This window comes from Sclerotinia sclerotiorum, genomic scaffold, assembly GCF_000146945.2.
Source record: "Sclerotinia sclerotiorum 1980 UF-70 scaffold_12 genomic scaffold, whole genome shotgun sequence".
Classification (NCBI taxonomy): domain Eukaryota; kingdom Fungi; phylum Ascomycota; class Leotiomycetes; order Helotiales; family Sclerotiniaceae; genus Sclerotinia; species Sclerotinia sclerotiorum.
The window spans coordinates 413,213-429,589 of record NW_001820824.1 but is presented as its reverse complement, the minus strand read 5'-3'; the positions used below and the strand labels follow the sequence as shown (position 1 = coordinate 429,589).

The window sequence follows — 16,377 nt, the reverse complement described above, 5'->3', positions numbered from 1 at the left end:
TTTCTACTTCTTCACGTCCGCAGACGTTTGGTGTATAGGGCTGTTTTGGTACTAGAATGATGGACCTGGATATCACATCGGGGGATGGATGAGCGTGGTACGCTTCTTGGCTAGATCCTCATGTACTGGCTGGCTGGGGGAGATCATGACTCAACTGTCGTTGTGCGTTTGGGTATCATCATGAGGCGTTTTTGGGTTAACTTCTTTTCTTGATTGGTTGTATCCATTCAGTACGGTTGAGATATCATAATTCTTTGATAATTTAATTAGAGTTAGATGAGTTAATTTTCATGAGAACTCTCTCTTTCTCTCTTATACGAACCTCATGTTATGCAATCATGCCATCGTTACAACAACAGTTCCATAATAAATGCCGTATCTGATATGAAGCTCATGTACCATGCACGCAGACAACCTAGAATGTGCAAAACCTCATACACGGCAGTCTATTATACTAGATATCTAATAAGCAATATATATCTCCAAAAAAAGACAACCCATTCAACTTCTCTAGAGTATTCTCATACATGCATACTTAATCCTTCCCCCATGGATTCCTTATCCATGTCCCCACCTATTTAATTAATATCTAATAGAATTTGAAATATCCATATTCATATTTTCTTGACTAGAAGTATCTCAGGTAAGAGTAAGTCATACAAATGATTTTGATTTGGATAGGTAGTGAGTGTTAGGTTGGTTAGTTGGTGGTTGGTTAGTGAAAAAAATCTATGGAATGGTGAAATTTAGAATATAGAATATAGAGGTTAGAGTGATTTTGTTTTGTTGGAAGTTGAGATTTGGAGATTTGGAGATTTTGAGGTTTTGAGGTTTTGAGATGGAAAAATGGAAAAATGGAAATTTGGGATTGGGATTGGATGGGGTTTTATTGCGGTGGGTTTTATTTATTTAATCTTGTTATCTATCTAGATATTAATAACTGTCGAGTTGTCACTATATTCAATCAATTCTCAGTTCTCAATTCTGGATCTATGGAGTTTCTTTGATTTGATTGAAATACTAATATACGCTGCAGTGATATAATTACTTCTTCAGCACCACATCCTGCAGGCATCACGGATCACACATCACAAATCATGTACCGTGTGCAAATATGATACAACAGCTATAGCAACTGCAGCAAATTTAATAACTAACAATCATATACATAATATAAAATATAAACCATCATTAACCTCGTTAAAGTAAACTCACTCTAAGGTTGTAATTTCCCAACAATCAGATCCTCCCACAGCTTAAAAGTACTCCAAGACACATATCCCAAATAGCTGCACACTAGTGACAATTTTGTTCGTAAAGGACATCCCTCAAACTCAGCGACTAACTCCAAACTTTTTATAGACTAAATAGACACTTATCATGGTCTTCGTCGTTGTCATTATGAAATATTAGGCCGTGGCAGCCAATCAAGATTGATACCCTCTCAAAAGGGTGGTGCTTGGGGATAAAATGACGCTCCTGCATAATCGAAACCTGTTTCAAGGCCATTTTGAGGATAGGGTTCTATGTTGGTCATTAGCATGATTTGCTTTAATTGAAAGAGCGCGGATGAGGACGAGCGTGGCGATAGTAGAGAGGTATCAATCAATGAGTGACAAACGAGAGGGGGCGAGGGAAAAGTGATTATCAATGACTTACCCCAGAAAATCGAATCAAATAAATCCATCGGTGACATATTCAGTGTCTGCTCCACAGACTGCATATCACCGCCCATGTTACTCATAGGAACCTGCTGCGTATAGTCTAAACTGTGCCATGTTAGTAAAGATTGACTACAAATCCATCAATAAGTGTGAAGACATACGGTGGTACAATTCCATTTTGCAGAGAGGCCATAGCAAGAGCAGCATTTTGCTGATCATATTCACTTGTGGACTTGAAATCTTGTTCCTGCATCATATGAGCCTCTGGAGCCATAACTGCTCGTTGTTGAATTTGTTGTTGTTCAACCACCCATCCATGATCATAGATATTTTTCAGTGCAGCTAAAGCTCTCGATAAGGGTCCGCTGAGTTCAATATCTTTATCTGACTTAGGAATCGTGGACGGCTGTTCTTTTGCTGCAGTAACAGACAAAGCACTTATTAAATCTCCTTGAAGTTGTCGAACTTCTGGATCTGTTTTGGTTTCACCTAATATTCCAAGAAGAACCGCAGATGAAAGACCATGGTAAGTGAATGCCCATGAACGTGTGGGTATGACGCTTAGAGAATGCATCTTTAGGTACATTCTAACCGTTTCGGTAAGATTTTGTTTACATTTTTCAGCGATAATTGCCTTTTGGTCAGAAGACATTCCATTTTCCCCACGACGAAGAGCGGGCCGGCATAATACTGAGACGACGAAGGATGTGTGAAGTCGAAGGGCAAAGTACTGTAATCTATCTTGGACTGTTTTGCATGCTTCTTTAATGCGGAGTGCTGGAAGAACTCTTTGACGAATATTTTCGACGTCAATTGAATTGGCGATGATTTGATTATAATCTGGCTCGGTAGCCGAATCATTCTTGACGAAATCCAATATTCTCTGACAAAGATGGTACATAGCTTCTGTGTAGGTAAAGCCTTCCGTCAAAGCGATTGGGCTTAGAGGGACTTTGCATCTTGTGATTACGGCGATGGGAGATCTGTCGAAAGAAAGTGAAAGTAAACTGTCTTGCCAAACGATAGTCCACCTATAATTTGTTAGACTGGGGGACATCAACAAACGATGACGGGTGAATATACCATAGTTTACGGCGTGGCAAATCATTATCTTCTGAAGATGAGAATCTGCCACTTTCGTTGGGACCCCTATGAAGGCCTAAAGCTTGAGCAAGTCTACAAGTGAGACCAATCAATGCCCACGAAGCCTCAGCTTTCATATCGTTGGCTAGAACAAATCCAAGAATCAAAAGTGCCTGCAATGAATCCAATGACGGGCGGATCAAGAAGTTAGATAGTCTCAGACAATGGAACGATGTCTGAACTGTACTTGAGATTAGATTACTTCACTATTCAAGAAAAATTTGTTTCACGTACCAAAAGTTTGTGAGGCCGCTACACGTTTGTGATATGTAGTCTCCGCGTAGTTTGACGATACAGCAAGTACTGCAAATAGCATTCCCAGCCAGGCCGAAGATACACCCTTTTGATTTGGACTCCTGCTTTTTGCCGAACTAGCCCGATCTTCCAGGTAGATACACAGCTTTGTCTCAAAATCATCAATATCAATCAACAGGCCCCAGAATGGCTGAACTATTTGTTTGTAAATTTGAAATGACCTATGCATAGGTTAGCAGGGACTGCCAACTTGCTTATACTTATACGCCGTGCTACTAACTTTAGGACATCCTTATCCGATGGCAATGCCGCAGCAATGTCATGCCTTATTTTATCCATATGTTCTTTGGACATGAACGGGAACGGAGCCGCTGATATCTGTAAACCCAGTATAGGCATGATGTCTTTCCGTATGACATCGTGTTCGGCTTCGCCAGGCGATGATCCAATCTGAGCTTCTTCACTCAAAAAAGCGGCGATTGAATTCTGTCCCAGATATCGTGATTCATTTGGATCATCTTCTTCTGTAGTGATATTAACTTCGGAGTTCAATCGGACTCATAGATATTCGATACTACCACGGGAACACTTGGTCCAGCAATAGGAACTATGGATGAGAGAACTTTATACACTCGAATTGGAGGCATCTTCATTTTTTGGTAGATTTATCACAAATTGATATTTACCTGTTGTTCTCGGCCAGCCGTCTTCTTTCCTACCAGAGTGATCGCTGGCACTGTCCGGGGTTCGGCCCCTTTTAACTCCAGCTACTGAAGCTGTCGGTATCGTCTTTCCGAGATCCCGATTCTTTGGATTGTACGAACATAAGACGGCGTGATCCCTCTTCACACAATTCTCACACGGATGTCTGTTATCACATTTGACCTTGCGTTGCCTGCAAGGCCAGCAAGCGGTTCCTAAGAATTTTTTCAGTGAGTGCCCAACGAAAGATTCTTGACTTGCAATCATCCAGTCAAGATTGGGGAAATGATCCATCATACCATATCGAACTTTACGATGCGAGTGTATAATTCTATTGGCCTCATCAGGAGTAATGGAGGCTTCAATTGGTTCTGATGGTCCTTCACTCATGGTCGTCGTGGAACAATTCCATTCAATTCATGAAACTAAGGTTGGGTGGGAATGCCGAGGGAAATCCGGAAGGTTGCTTATCTTACCCTCCAACTCCACAACTAGGTTATATTGGGTTTAGCGCTGTCACGTGGTGCATTGCCTGATATTATGCTTGGCGATGTAACAAGATGAAGGGGAAATGTGAAAAGAGGTTGATGACCTCTCAGAGAACATCAAGAAAATAATGTTGAAACGACCAAAAAGAGAAAGAGACACGGTACCACGGTACCGACACATCCGGCTGAGTGATTATACAATCGAGATCAATAAAACTCTTCTTCCAGCCATCATGCATTATTAAGAATAATTTCACATAGCCGGGCATAACCGGGATCTGCACATAGATTAACCTCCGAAGGGCGGAATCTAGTCGGGATATGACCTTGACGCTTCTCCTGCTTTCCCGATTCCTTTCGGTGATTGGATATTGCTGATGGTTGATCAGCCCTATGATGCTAAGTTGCATCCAAATCAGGAACAGATGTGGTTCTGCGTCGCAGCGTAGCAGTTGAAATCTTCTAGAAAGATGAGACTGTTGCGGAAATACTTCCATGGCAATACAATTCATAGCCCATAGTCAGTCCTTCAAACTCTAACAAAGTTCCGAAATATCCTCACCTCCACTCATATGAATGTTCTGCAACTCATGACCAGACCCCAATTTGCGTTGAAATGTCAAGTAGCTTTCACACAAGCTCTAAAGCTATCAGCAAGAGCTTCTGGAGATTACCCCTGGCTCGGAATACCACTCCTCGCGATCTTGATGGAAAGTCGAAATGTAGAAAAGAGTTCGAAAGTCGGTTTTAAAAATCGCCCGAAATTCATATTCATATTTTAAAATTTCTAAAGTTTATATATTCTAGAAATTAACAAAAAGAATTCCTTCTCCTGCAAGAATCAATTCAAAATCTCAATGGATTGTTTTGTTACGAATTTTTTGTTGGTGCGGATACTGCGATTCTTCATTTTCCTGGAAGCAGAATTGATTGATTGATTGATTTTTGTCTGATATTTTTTTTCTTCTTTCCTAACTTTTTTGTCTTCTCGAACGCCAGCTTAATCAGTCTTTGCAAAATTCGGATATGCAACAAAACTCTTTTGCAGGTCTTTTGAACATGTGATGTTCCTCTTTTCATTGGTGTGTCGGACCTGGGTCAACCTCGAGCCGATTGGGCAGAATGGCAACCCTAGCCAAGACAAGTGCAAGACCAAAACCTTCCACAAGAAGATATTCATTGTTAATAACAATGATATTACCTCGGAATGCACATAGTATTTACTGGTAGGAACTTGAAATCAATGAATCACAATCTGTATCTCAAGTGGGATGCAATTATGAATCCAATATACACCATGTTTACACCACGTTTACACCATGTTTACACCATGTTGATACCATTCAAAGATAATTCACCTTCAATACCACCTTCTTCACAAAGATTCAGATTTTGAATCGATTGTCCTGTCTGTGATTGTCATGCCTGTGGTTTTCTCTTTTTGGTCTATATATTATGCCTTCTACTCCTCAACTGCCTCGTCCCTCCCATCCAACAGATAACCTACATCAAAATACACGCCCATAGATTCCAACACAGAGAACTGATAAACACGATTAGCTATTCGTTGTCATGTCTTCTAAAGGCATCTACAATAAAGCAACAGTCTACAATCCTGTAGTCGCTCGCACTCAAGCTCCTCAACATAACCATACTTCCGATAGGTCTTCTTCTCGGCCCAATGCCCCTTTGTCATCTAGTCGGCAATCTTCTTCGATTGCTCCCATGCCACACACAAACCTCGTGAGAGACAATAAGTCGTCCGGTAGAGCTTATCCCTTGGCTGCTCCTAAACCGTACACAACACTCGAAAGAGACAATAACTCTTCAACTAGGGCATCACTTTCGAGACTCTTTGAACAACACACAGCACTCCAAAGAGATGGACAAGCTTCCTCGTCCCATGGAAAAACTTCAGCCTCTCATAATCATACCCTGCTAAACAGAGACCAACGTCCATCCTCTAGCTCGAGACAGCCAACCATGATGCGCGCAGCAGCAACAAATGCCCCTGCTGACGCAAAGAGCAGGTTTAAGTCTCAGCATGATATTCACATGGCTTCCAGACAAGTCAAATATCGAGAAATGAATCACGAAGAGAAGAAAAAACAGGACGAGTGGGTACGTGACTTCATTCAGTATGCCGGGCCATGTCCAGCCGGATTCAGCTGGGAGCGAGTAAAGTATGGATACGTCTGCAATGGTGGAAATCATTTATGCACGGATGATCTCCTCGCTGAAGGTAAAGGCGGATTTTATGTCGGAACTCTCGATGCTGGATGGTGGGGCCCAACTTATGACACGGACGTTATTGGTCAATACAGATTTGCAGAAGCTAAGGTCTGGAAGTACGCTCAAAAACACGGATTAGATCCAAATATTGCTCCTGTCATCCCAAAGCCAGACTTACCAGCAACTGGTGAAATTCACCCAGGCATTGCAAAAGCAATGGCAGGATTAAGACCCATGCCGCAGGCCCTCTCAATTGATGAGACACATTCCTTATTTACGGTAGTAGGGTATCCTGAGAGAATGGAACTTGCAGCGAGCTCCAGAGGCCATCGTATCCCTGCTGGACTATCCCATCATTCATCTGGTGCATCGCATCAGTTAAGCACTCTATATGGACCAGGAGGCCTGCCAAATAGACTTACAATGAATATGGGTAATGGTTCTTTATCCCAAGCAGGTCAGATTCCACATGGATTTGGTTTGCCATCTTATATGGGTGGTCCAAGCGGAGGTGGATCTTGTGGGAATGGATGTTGTGGGCACAGACATTGAGCGCGGTTGAGCGAAGGATGGAATTTGTACAAACATACGTTCTAGATAATCTAGATGATTATAATCATGCGTGAAGTTTAACTTGAGAGGGAGATATGTAGACAACAGATAGTCCAAATGCAAGCAAGGTATTAACGAAATTGAAGACCAGAGATGTGGATGTGAATATGAATATGAATATTTATAACAGAAAAATAACAGCAACTTCTAACCTACCTCCTCCTTTCTCTCCCTCAATTCACGTATCAAGTATCAAGCATCCCTCTACCCCCTGAATCACACCCAAAACTTCCCCCGCTTCCCCAAAAACCACAATACATATCCCTCATATTCCTATATCCCCATACTCAAACTCAAAAGTTAAAAATAATTATAAATATTATCTCCGCATGCGCACAGTACATTCACATTCACATTCACATTCACATTCACATTTCATATCTATCTATCCATCTATAAACAACAAATTCACCATATAATATAATATCTTATATCCATCTAGCTTCTAGCTATATACTTATAGATAGATATATAATATATAATATATGATTCATGCAAAAATACAAAAATAGTCAAGGGAAATTATGATTTATGATTTTTGATGGGGGATGTGGGGGATTTGGGAAAATTTGATGTCGGCTAAGCTTTTAGATCTTTTATGATAATGATAAATAATGTAATAAGACTCTTGTGTGAATTGGGGTGGAAAATGGAGATGTAGATGAAGGTGTGGATGTAGATGAAGGTAGGAGGTTTGGAATTTGGGATGAACTTGGGGGGAGTTAGAATGAGTTGTTGGGATATTGGGGCATTGGGTTTTTGGATGTAAGGGGGTGGTGATGAGAAGGTTGTGGTGATGAGAAGGTTGTGGTGATGAGGGGGTTTCAAAGTGGGAGGCGCGGGGAGCGAAGATTTGGGTTCTTTTGTGAGGGGGAGAGGGAGGATGGATGGTAGGGTGGGCTTTGGGCTTTGGGGATGGTTCGGCTTGTGGGAGTGTGTTGGATGTTGGATGTTGGATGTTGGATGTTGGATGTTGGATGTTGGATGTTGGATGTTGGATGTTGGATGTTGGATGTTGGATGTTGGATGGGTTGGGTGGCGATTATAGTTAGGATGTGGAAGTGGATGTGGAAGTAGGGGGGGGGATGGAATGTTAGGTTTGAGAATAGCCTGAATAGATGGAGGGGATGGGTAAGGAGGATAGCACACTGGAAGAAAGAGTGCAGATATCCTGGGTCATGAGTAGCCGAGGCTCATGTAGGACATAAATAATGGTTAGAACAGTGAAGGTTAATAGATATTTGGAACCGGCGAGGATGGTAGCACACTGACAGGGAGAGTGTAGATACCATTAGTCGTTGGTAGTCGAGGCTCATGCAGGACATAAATAATGGTTAGACCAGTGAAATTAGGGCAATGGAAACCATTCGGGTCCTTTCAGTTTTAGATTGAACTTTGAATTGAACTTTTATAACCTAAGAAGACGTGATTTCGTCATTAATTGCGAGCAGAAATCTAGACACGACTTTATGCTAGATTAAAAGAATTAAAAGGTTATTAACCGCAGGCAAAATATGATTGTTTTAATTCCACATAGCAGTAGACATTTTGCACACTTGAGTACAATTAAACAGGCTAATGTTTTCGGGGTCCAACATAAAGTGAGATCCTTAAGCATTGAGGGAACAGAAAAAAGTAATAGGAAGCTTTGATTTGTAGATCTCAGCCGAGGCACTGAACGGCACAAGACTCCTCATCTAGAGCGACTCAGAATACCTTGTATACGCTCAGCATTCCAGATCAGGTAAGGATAATTAATAAGTTCGTCGGACACAATGTGCAATATTAGGACTACCGAGCGAATCAAACTAACATCCTTCAATTATAAGAAAGCAACGTTTCATATTTGGAAGTTGAACTTTGGCCCCTCCGAAGAAGAGCCTCAACCTTACTTGTGGCTATCGCCATAGTTCATAAATTTCGACACCTCAGCACATCACCAAACCATACCCCTCAAACAAGGCCGAAGAGGTGAAGTCTGACGATGTACGGCTTGTTGGCGTGTAACCAGAGAAGATTCGTTGTCCTTGAGAACGAGTCAACTTCTTGCCTTAGCTTTTCGACCAATAACACATTCCACTTGACACAAACGCTTGTTTAACAATATGTAGCATGCGTTGACGCGTACGCAAGGCCACCTGACCACTGACTTGGGACAAATCTGATCTAGCAGAATCCGGGAAGTCCCAAAAAGATAATATCAAGTATGCATTTATCAATAGTTGAGCTTGATAACCTATCAATTCTTTTTCTCTTCTCCTGCCACACGAGGTGATATTCGAGCACATACATGTATGTACTGCTCAAAGAGGCAAATCGCCTAATCCCAAACGAGAAGCTTTAACAACATCCGCGATTCGATTGGTGCCTATGCACCTCCTCAATCTGCTCGCAATTCAAACGCGACGCTACCACTGGTAGATCCAGGAACCCAGTTTCTGGAGTATGCTATAAATATGTGGAGAGATATTCAACTTTTTCAAGATAACAAAGGAACCAGTACAAGTGTGGAACGAGGGAGTAATGTTCTTCCCCTTGTCATTGGCTACAGTGGAGACAGTTAAGAGGAGAGTAGATTCCATGGCTACTGGTATCAGGAATACCAACACGTCGGTGGACATCATAGGATTCTAATTGATTGCCAGGTTGAAAGGCGAAGTAGTAGAGAAGAAATGGATCCCCTCCCATTTTCTCACATGTATTGATATTCAGCCGCATTGGCGTATTCTGGTACTGATGAATTAATGAAGCATGATTTGATCAAGACTGGCTGTACTCAGGCTTCCTGATGTTCCTAATATTCCATGAAATAGCTAAAATTGTAAGATCTTACATTGATGATCATGCAGAAAATCGTAAAACGGACGGTCGGCGGAGGATGTCAATAATTCATTCTGAGATGCCACTTTGATAGGTCGAGAAATTGCCGGAAAATCTTCAGCCCGCGGTGTTCCTAGTCACGTGATGAATAGAGTTCTCCTTCCCCGTTCGTCCGTTCGTCCGTTCCCTCGTCCCTCATCAGTGTTCCATTTTGCATTCTATGAGTTCCCTGAAAGACTTGTATGACATGCTAATATTCATTAAACAATATGGCTGATTTTGTAGATCAAACTGCGTCGGACGTGTCCGGCACGGCGTCCGAGTCCACTGCAACCAAAGATAACAGAGACAGCAACTCAGGAGAGAAAAAAGTTCCGCCGAAGGCAAGCAGACAAAGATTCAAGCCACAATTATCCTGCACTTTTTGCAGAGCACGGAAGTATGCGAGCCAGATCATTCGATTAAATGTACACTAACACACCTAGATTAAAATGTGACCGTTCCTCGCCATGCAACAATTGCTCCAGAAGAGACCTATCATCATCATGCACATACATCCACAATTCACGTGAGAAGACATCTCAAATCCAAAAGACCAGAGAGAAAGCAAAGGATGTTCAAGAACGAATCAAAAATTTAGAGGACCTGGTTGTTGCTTTGATGAATCGAACGGAAAATACAAAAGCAACATCGGCTGTCTTATCAGGATTTCAGCCCTCTGCAATCGGGCCCCCAGAACTTCCATGGCCAGATGATACTACTATTTCTGAAAGTGCAGATTCTATTGGACGTATATCTGTTGACGATGAGATGCAGAACTATGTTGGCGGTGCCCATTGGATGGCGATCCTCGAGAATGTATGCCTCTTTCTTGGGATGAGTCTTCAGTATGGATCTGACATTACCTTAGATAGCTGGCTTGAAGGACTCATTGGGATCCGAGGAGTGGCCGCAAGGCACGGCGAGCAGGAATAATAAATATGAAGGACCCGAGCTGCTTCTTGGAGATAATACTAAAGCTTCGCGGGAATCTATTCTCGCTTGTCTTCCATCGAAGCCCCTGGCTGATAATTTGGTTGATCGCTACTTCACTGCGATCGATGCTTCGTGTAAGGTTAGCACTACGTGGAGATAGAAATGATTACTAATACGTAGTAGTTATCACTCATGCTCCGACTTTCAAGAAGGAGGTGAGAAAACTGCTAACATCAAACTTGGTTCTGTCCAGTTAACTCTTCTGTAGTATGCCGAGTTTTGGGACAATCCCGATTCGAAATCAATCTCCTGGATTGGATTACTATTTGGAATAATTTGCCTGTCTGCAAACTTTGAGTTAGCGATAGGAGATGCCCCACTACCTGCACTGTCAGACATGGCTGTACGCGAGACGGAACAGCGGATCAGACTATACCGCCAGAAAACGGTGCAGTGCCTCGTGGCCAGCAATTACACTGAACCTGGACTGTATACTGTCGACACTCTTCTCCTCTACTATCTCAGTGAGCATTTCCAAAGCAAAGACGCACACATTGGATCTTGGATGGTGCTTGGAATGGTTGTCCGTGCAGCAATGCGATTGGGCATGCATCGAGATGCGTCCCATTATCCCAATGTATCAGTTTTCCGTGGTGAAATGCAACGTCGACTCTGGGGGGCGATATTAATTATTGATATCCAGTCTTCGTGTCAAGTCGGGCTTCCTCGAATGATAAATCAAGGGATGTATGATACAAAGCCCCCTAGCCACATCCTAGATGAAGACTTCGATGAAAATATGGTAGTATTGCCACCTATCACGACGGAATACGAACGATCCGCCATTGGCCATGCAACTTTTAAGTATCGTCTTGTTCTAGTATTTGGAAAGATATTTGATGCGTCAAACCTTGTTAGTCCTATTTCCTATGATGAAGTAATGAGACTTGAAAAATTGCTTCTTGATGCTGTCGAGGAAATTCCAGAATGTTTTCGAGCCAGATCCATTCACGTCCTCAATAGCGGGTCTATATTGCAGAGGGTTAGGAGGTTCTCAATTGAAATGACCTATCTCAAATCTCGATGTTTTCTTCATCGCAAATTTCTCTCGGAAGCCGAATCATTGCAGAAACACTCTTATTCTGTCAAAGCGTGCGTTGATTCTTCAATGCTAATTCTACAATATCAAAATTATATGACCATTGAGGCAGCGCAAGGTCGTCCGTTGCACGGCATGAAATGGATTACATCTTCTTTGATGACTTACGATTTCCTCTTAGCTGCAACACTTCTTTGCCTCTATCTAGGGCACTTGATGGCAATAGAGGGGAAATCTATGCATATTAGGTCCCTAGAGTTTCCAATTGACTGGACCAAGGAAGATGTTTTGCAAGCCTTGCTCAAATCTTACCAAATTTGGAATAATCCCGAACTTTCCTCGGAAGATACTATGAAGTTTTCGAAGGTACTAAAAGCCATGCTGAACAAGGTTGGTCATTGGCCCACGGCAGATAAGATCCAGGCCGAGGCTTCAAAGGAGGTAGCAAACGAGGCTAACACTGGTATATCACCACCTCAACGTCGAGAGGTTCTCTCTGCTAACACTCCTGCAAAAGGTTGCGTTCCAAATCATCTACTTTCGAACATGTATCCCTTATCACCAAGTAATTATGAAGCAAGTCCAAGCGAGTCCTCTACATCGAATATTGGTATGATAGGAGACATTTTGAGCGATCCAACAGGTCTCGATTGGGTAAGTGAAAAGAAATTCAGAATTTGATAGATACTAATTAGGATGTACAGAGCCTTTGGGATAGCAATTTCCAAGGGAGCAACACATATATTGATGCAGGATCATCACTTTATGCTACTGACCCGTACTTTCCGTTTCAGGCAGCTGGATTTGAAACCAACAGGGAGCGCAATCAATGATCACTAATTAAATGGCCAAGATTGGCTGATTACCAATGCATGGCTTGTCCAAAGCTTAATTATAGGGTGCGGCCAGGAAACCGGTTTCCAAGAAAGCTTAGGGCTACCAATGCAACATAAGCGAGGCGTTTTGTTATTGGTTGGTGATAGTAGGTTCGCGTGTAGCACACGCTTCTTGCATGATCTGGGGTACGACAACTATCAATTGAAAATCTGGTAATTCCAATTCTACCGGTTTCCACACCACCACCAACACCGCCGCCACCACTATACTAATGAAATTTCCTCTCCAAAAAATAAGTCTCAATATGTGATGATAGATGACGAGTCCATTGCGTTGTCACACGAACTGAAAAGTACTGAAGCGGCAGGTAGATGGCCGGATGATTGTCGAACACTATCTGAATCTGTCAGGTGGTGTGTCGCGATAGCGAGTGAAGGATTGAGAAGGGAAGGTCTATTCTGGTGATAGCAAGCTCAGGGCCATTACACCAGAATACATCCTCGCCTCTGTCAAGTGGCATTTTGTGTAACGTTGATGCAATGCAATGTTTGATTATACGCAGAGCATAACAAACTTTCACATGTCATAGCTCTGTCATTAGGCATTTCTGCGCCTTCTAAATGGAGTATCCGGGCCTACTCCGATCTACTAGAGTATTAGGAAACTGGCAAATCTATTCAACTCATCATGTCTGCCCCGCACGAGACGCATGGCAGTTTTGATATGAAGAAATTGAATCCATTACTCTCAAGCATATCGGATCTCGGCAACACATCACCGATTTATGACCGATTAGGAAGCCAACCTTAACTTTGCGATGTTATCTTTGTGCTTAGAACATTGCCAGACATTGCAATCATTGGTAAATATGTAAGTTGACCTATAACGGACGTGTTGCTCCGTGTCGTCAGTCGGATATGTGAAGTGACGAGGAGGGAAGAAGTTGAGAATGTGGAGAAGAAAGTGGTGTGGTCGAAGTGAAGAGATAAAGAGGTGTGCCCGGAACGCTTTGTACGATTTGAATTCAAGTGTATACGGTTTTCTTTCCTCAATCACCCATCAGTTTCAATAGCCAAGATCTTCAAGGATGGCTTTCATCAAAGGCTATGTGATCTTGCTGATCACTTTCTTCCTCAAAGAGAACGTCCTGGCAGCACCAACTGGAGATCCCCTCCTTGGTTACCAACCCTCAAACGTCGTCATCAACCAAGATACCGACAGTACCGATTATGGACTTGCACCAGGCCAAACTGATTCAGCAACCATAGGCGCCTTTCTTGACTTCAATGGTGTTGAGGATCCTCAACCGATTCGCGGCAGCAAAGGTGGTACTGACCCGGGTCCACGAACCGAAATATATGATATCCTCAATCCCGATAAATTTGCACCTCCAGGCACCGATCATGGAAGTGTGAGTAACGCGCAATGGCCCATGGGACTCAGTCATGCAAAGTTAGGACTCGGTTCTGCAGGCTGGTCGAGACAACAAAATGTGGATAATATACCGGTTGCTACTGAGATGGCAGGTGTGGATATGCGCTTGGAGGAGGGCGCTTACCGCGAATTGCATTGGCATAAAGCAGCAGAATGGGCTTATATATTTAACGGGAGTGTTAGGCTTCAGGCTGTTAATGAAGACGGCGAAACATTTGTTGATGATTTGAGTGCGGGCGATGTTTGGTTCTTCCCACCGTAAGTTGGCCCTCATCATATACTGGCTACCTGAGCTTCTTCTCGCTTGAGATAAACGATCTTTTATATACTAGTTCCTATGTATCGAGTTGCTAACAAACATTATTTAGAGGTGTACCACACTCCTTACAAGGATTAAAAGGCGGAACTGAATTTCTCCTGGTCTTTGATGACGGAAGTTTCTCTGAAGACAATACCTTCTTGGCTACAGAGGTCTTTGCGCATAACCCAGTATGATAAAATCCTAGCATCACAAAGACAAGCGCTAATAACATTTAGGTTGAAATCCTCTCCAAGAACTTCCAACTTCCCGAATCCGCCTGGTCCGACATCCCTTCAGGAGAACTCTTCATCTTTCCCGGTACAAAGGCCCCTACCGATATAGCCGAACAAAATGTTACCGGCTCAGCTGGTCTCGTTCCTCAAGAATTCTCCTACTCTTACCACCTTTCCAAAGCCCCCCCTACCCATGACACGGTTGGTGGGAGCATCAAAATTCTCGACCCGAAATCCTTTCCCCTCGCTGCCCAATTTTCCGCCGCAGTTGTAACTGTGCACCCTGGCGCTATGCGCGAAATTCATTGGCATACTACTAGTGACGAATGGAACTTCTTCCTAGCTGGAAGTGCGAGAATCAGTATATACGCGGCACAGGGGATGGCGAGGACGTTCGATTATCATGCAGGAGATTGTGGGTATATCCCCAAGGGGATGACGCATTATGTTGAAAATGTTGGGAAGAATGATTTAGTTTTCATTGAAGTTCTAAAGGCTGATCACTTTTCGGGTAAGTTTTGTTTATTGTCGGGGTTTAGAAGAATGCTAATGCGTCATAGATATCTCAGTTGGTCAATGGGTCGGCTTGACGCCCAAGCAGATTATAGCAGATACCCTCAATCTGACCAATGAGACTGTCTCGGCTTTCAAGAAGGAGAAGCAGTACATTGTGCAAGGTGATGTGGTTGCTTGATCGGGCTTGTGGTATCCTGGGTTCCAAACTTTCCTCTCGTTTTACAACGTCTAGCTCTCAATATTCAACTTCGTTACTGTCAATTCTAAACGCCTTTATCTCTTGTCGCAAAAAGGGATTTTCGATTCTCATATCATTAAAGGCATATGGAATCATAGAGTTAGCTTTCTGATAATTTCATCACATTGTCTCAAGCATCATGCCAGTTTCAATTCAAAGACGTGACTTTTGTGTGAAAATGATTTGTCGTGCGTACCAACACATGCTTAGAAATCTTCAATGCAAATTGAACACTCGACGGCCTTCATCTACAACAAACATCCTTACAGTATCCTCGCAATCCTATTTGCTAGCCCATCCTTCTCCCCATATGCGGCTCAGCGTAAGCTTCCCTTGGCAGTCTATTTCCCCTAGTGCTTACTGACTGACTACCGTATGCACGCCACTCCTCGTATCGAGAAGAGGGGTACGGTGATCTTCTGTAGCCACATATATGTTTGATGACATCCATGTCCACATGGTTGAACCTGCAGGCTTAAGTTTATGATGTACGAGATATACTAGAGTTTATGCATATTGATATGTATATGCCGCTGCAGTCATCATAGATATTTATTTCTAGATCCTTGGTCTAGAACGTCACCTTTTACATTTTCTGTTTTTGATATTTAATTACTCATGCTTTTTGTTGTGTGGTGGCTTTATTTTAAAAGATCATAAAAATAAAAGGGAATAGATGGGTGGATGGATAGTGTTTTTCGTTTAGATGTATATATGTAATACATGTACGTATGTGTATATATATATGTAATGAAAATCGCGTATAGCATTCTATTACGAGAAGAAAACCTATTAATTACTTAACAATTAGATGACAACAATAAAATA

At 42.5% G+C, this 16,377-nt stretch overlaps 6 protein-coding genes across 6 annotated transcripts; 5 read left to right on the top strand and 1 right to left on the bottom strand.

Annotated features, from left to right (window-relative positions):
* Positions 1-1,444: 1,444 nt before the first annotated feature.
* On the bottom strand, positions 1,445-4,154 carry SS1G_08819 (hypothetical protein; the record flags this gene model as incomplete). The annotated part of the gene is made up of 7 exons (XM_001590005.1): positions 1,445-1,524; positions 1,660-1,769; positions 1,826-2,695; positions 2,748-2,988; positions 3,042-3,283; positions 3,343-3,580; positions 3,923-4,154. 7 exons carry the CDS (start codon positions 4,152-4,154, stop codon positions 1,445-1,447), a joined length of 2,013 nt encoding a protein of 670 aa, XP_001590055.1.
* Positions 4,155-6,238: 2,084 nt separating this feature from the next.
* On the top strand, positions 6,239-7,036 carry SS1G_08818 (predicted protein; the record flags this gene model as incomplete). Its single annotated transcript, XM_001590004.1, has 1 exon — positions 6,239-7,036. One exon carries the CDS (start codon positions 6,239-6,241, stop codon positions 7,034-7,036), a length of 798 nt encoding a protein of 265 aa, XP_001590054.1.
* A 943-nt stretch (positions 7,037-7,979) lies between these two features.
* On the top strand, positions 7,980-8,144 carry SS1G_08817 (predicted protein; the record flags this gene model as incomplete). The annotated part of the gene is made up of 1 exon (XM_001590003.1): positions 7,980-8,144. The coding sequence occupies one exon, from the start codon at positions 7,980-7,982 to the stop codon at positions 8,142-8,144; it is 165 nt and encodes a 54-aa protein (XP_001590053.1).
* Positions 8,145-9,080: 936 nt separating this feature from the next.
* On the top strand, positions 9,081-9,660 carry SS1G_08816 (predicted protein; the record flags this gene model as incomplete). The annotated part of the gene is made up of 3 exons (XM_001590002.1): positions 9,081-9,099; positions 9,267-9,300; positions 9,435-9,660. The coding sequence occupies 3 exons, from the start codon at positions 9,081-9,083 to the stop codon at positions 9,658-9,660; spliced, it is 279 nt and encodes a 92-aa protein (XP_001590052.1).
* Positions 9,661-10,185: 525 nt separating this feature from the next.
* SS1G_08815 (hypothetical protein) lies at positions 10,186-12,823 on the top strand (the record flags this gene model as incomplete). Its single annotated transcript, XM_001590001.1, has 6 exons — positions 10,186-10,355; positions 10,402-10,774; positions 10,827-11,025; positions 11,072-11,106; positions 11,595-12,644; positions 12,695-12,823. The coding sequence occupies 6 exons, from the start codon at positions 10,186-10,188 to the stop codon at positions 12,821-12,823; spliced, it is 1,956 nt and encodes a 651-aa protein (XP_001590051.1).
* A 1,091-nt stretch (positions 12,824-13,914) lies between these two features.
* SS1G_08814 (hypothetical protein) lies at positions 13,915-15,489 on the top strand (the record flags this gene model as incomplete). The annotated part of the gene is made up of 4 exons (XM_001590000.1): positions 13,915-14,519; positions 14,630-14,750; positions 14,799-15,306; positions 15,356-15,489. The coding sequence occupies 4 exons, from the start codon at positions 13,915-13,917 to the stop codon at positions 15,487-15,489; spliced, it is 1,368 nt and encodes a 455-aa protein (XP_001590050.1).
* Positions 15,490-16,377: the final 888 nt, after the last annotated feature.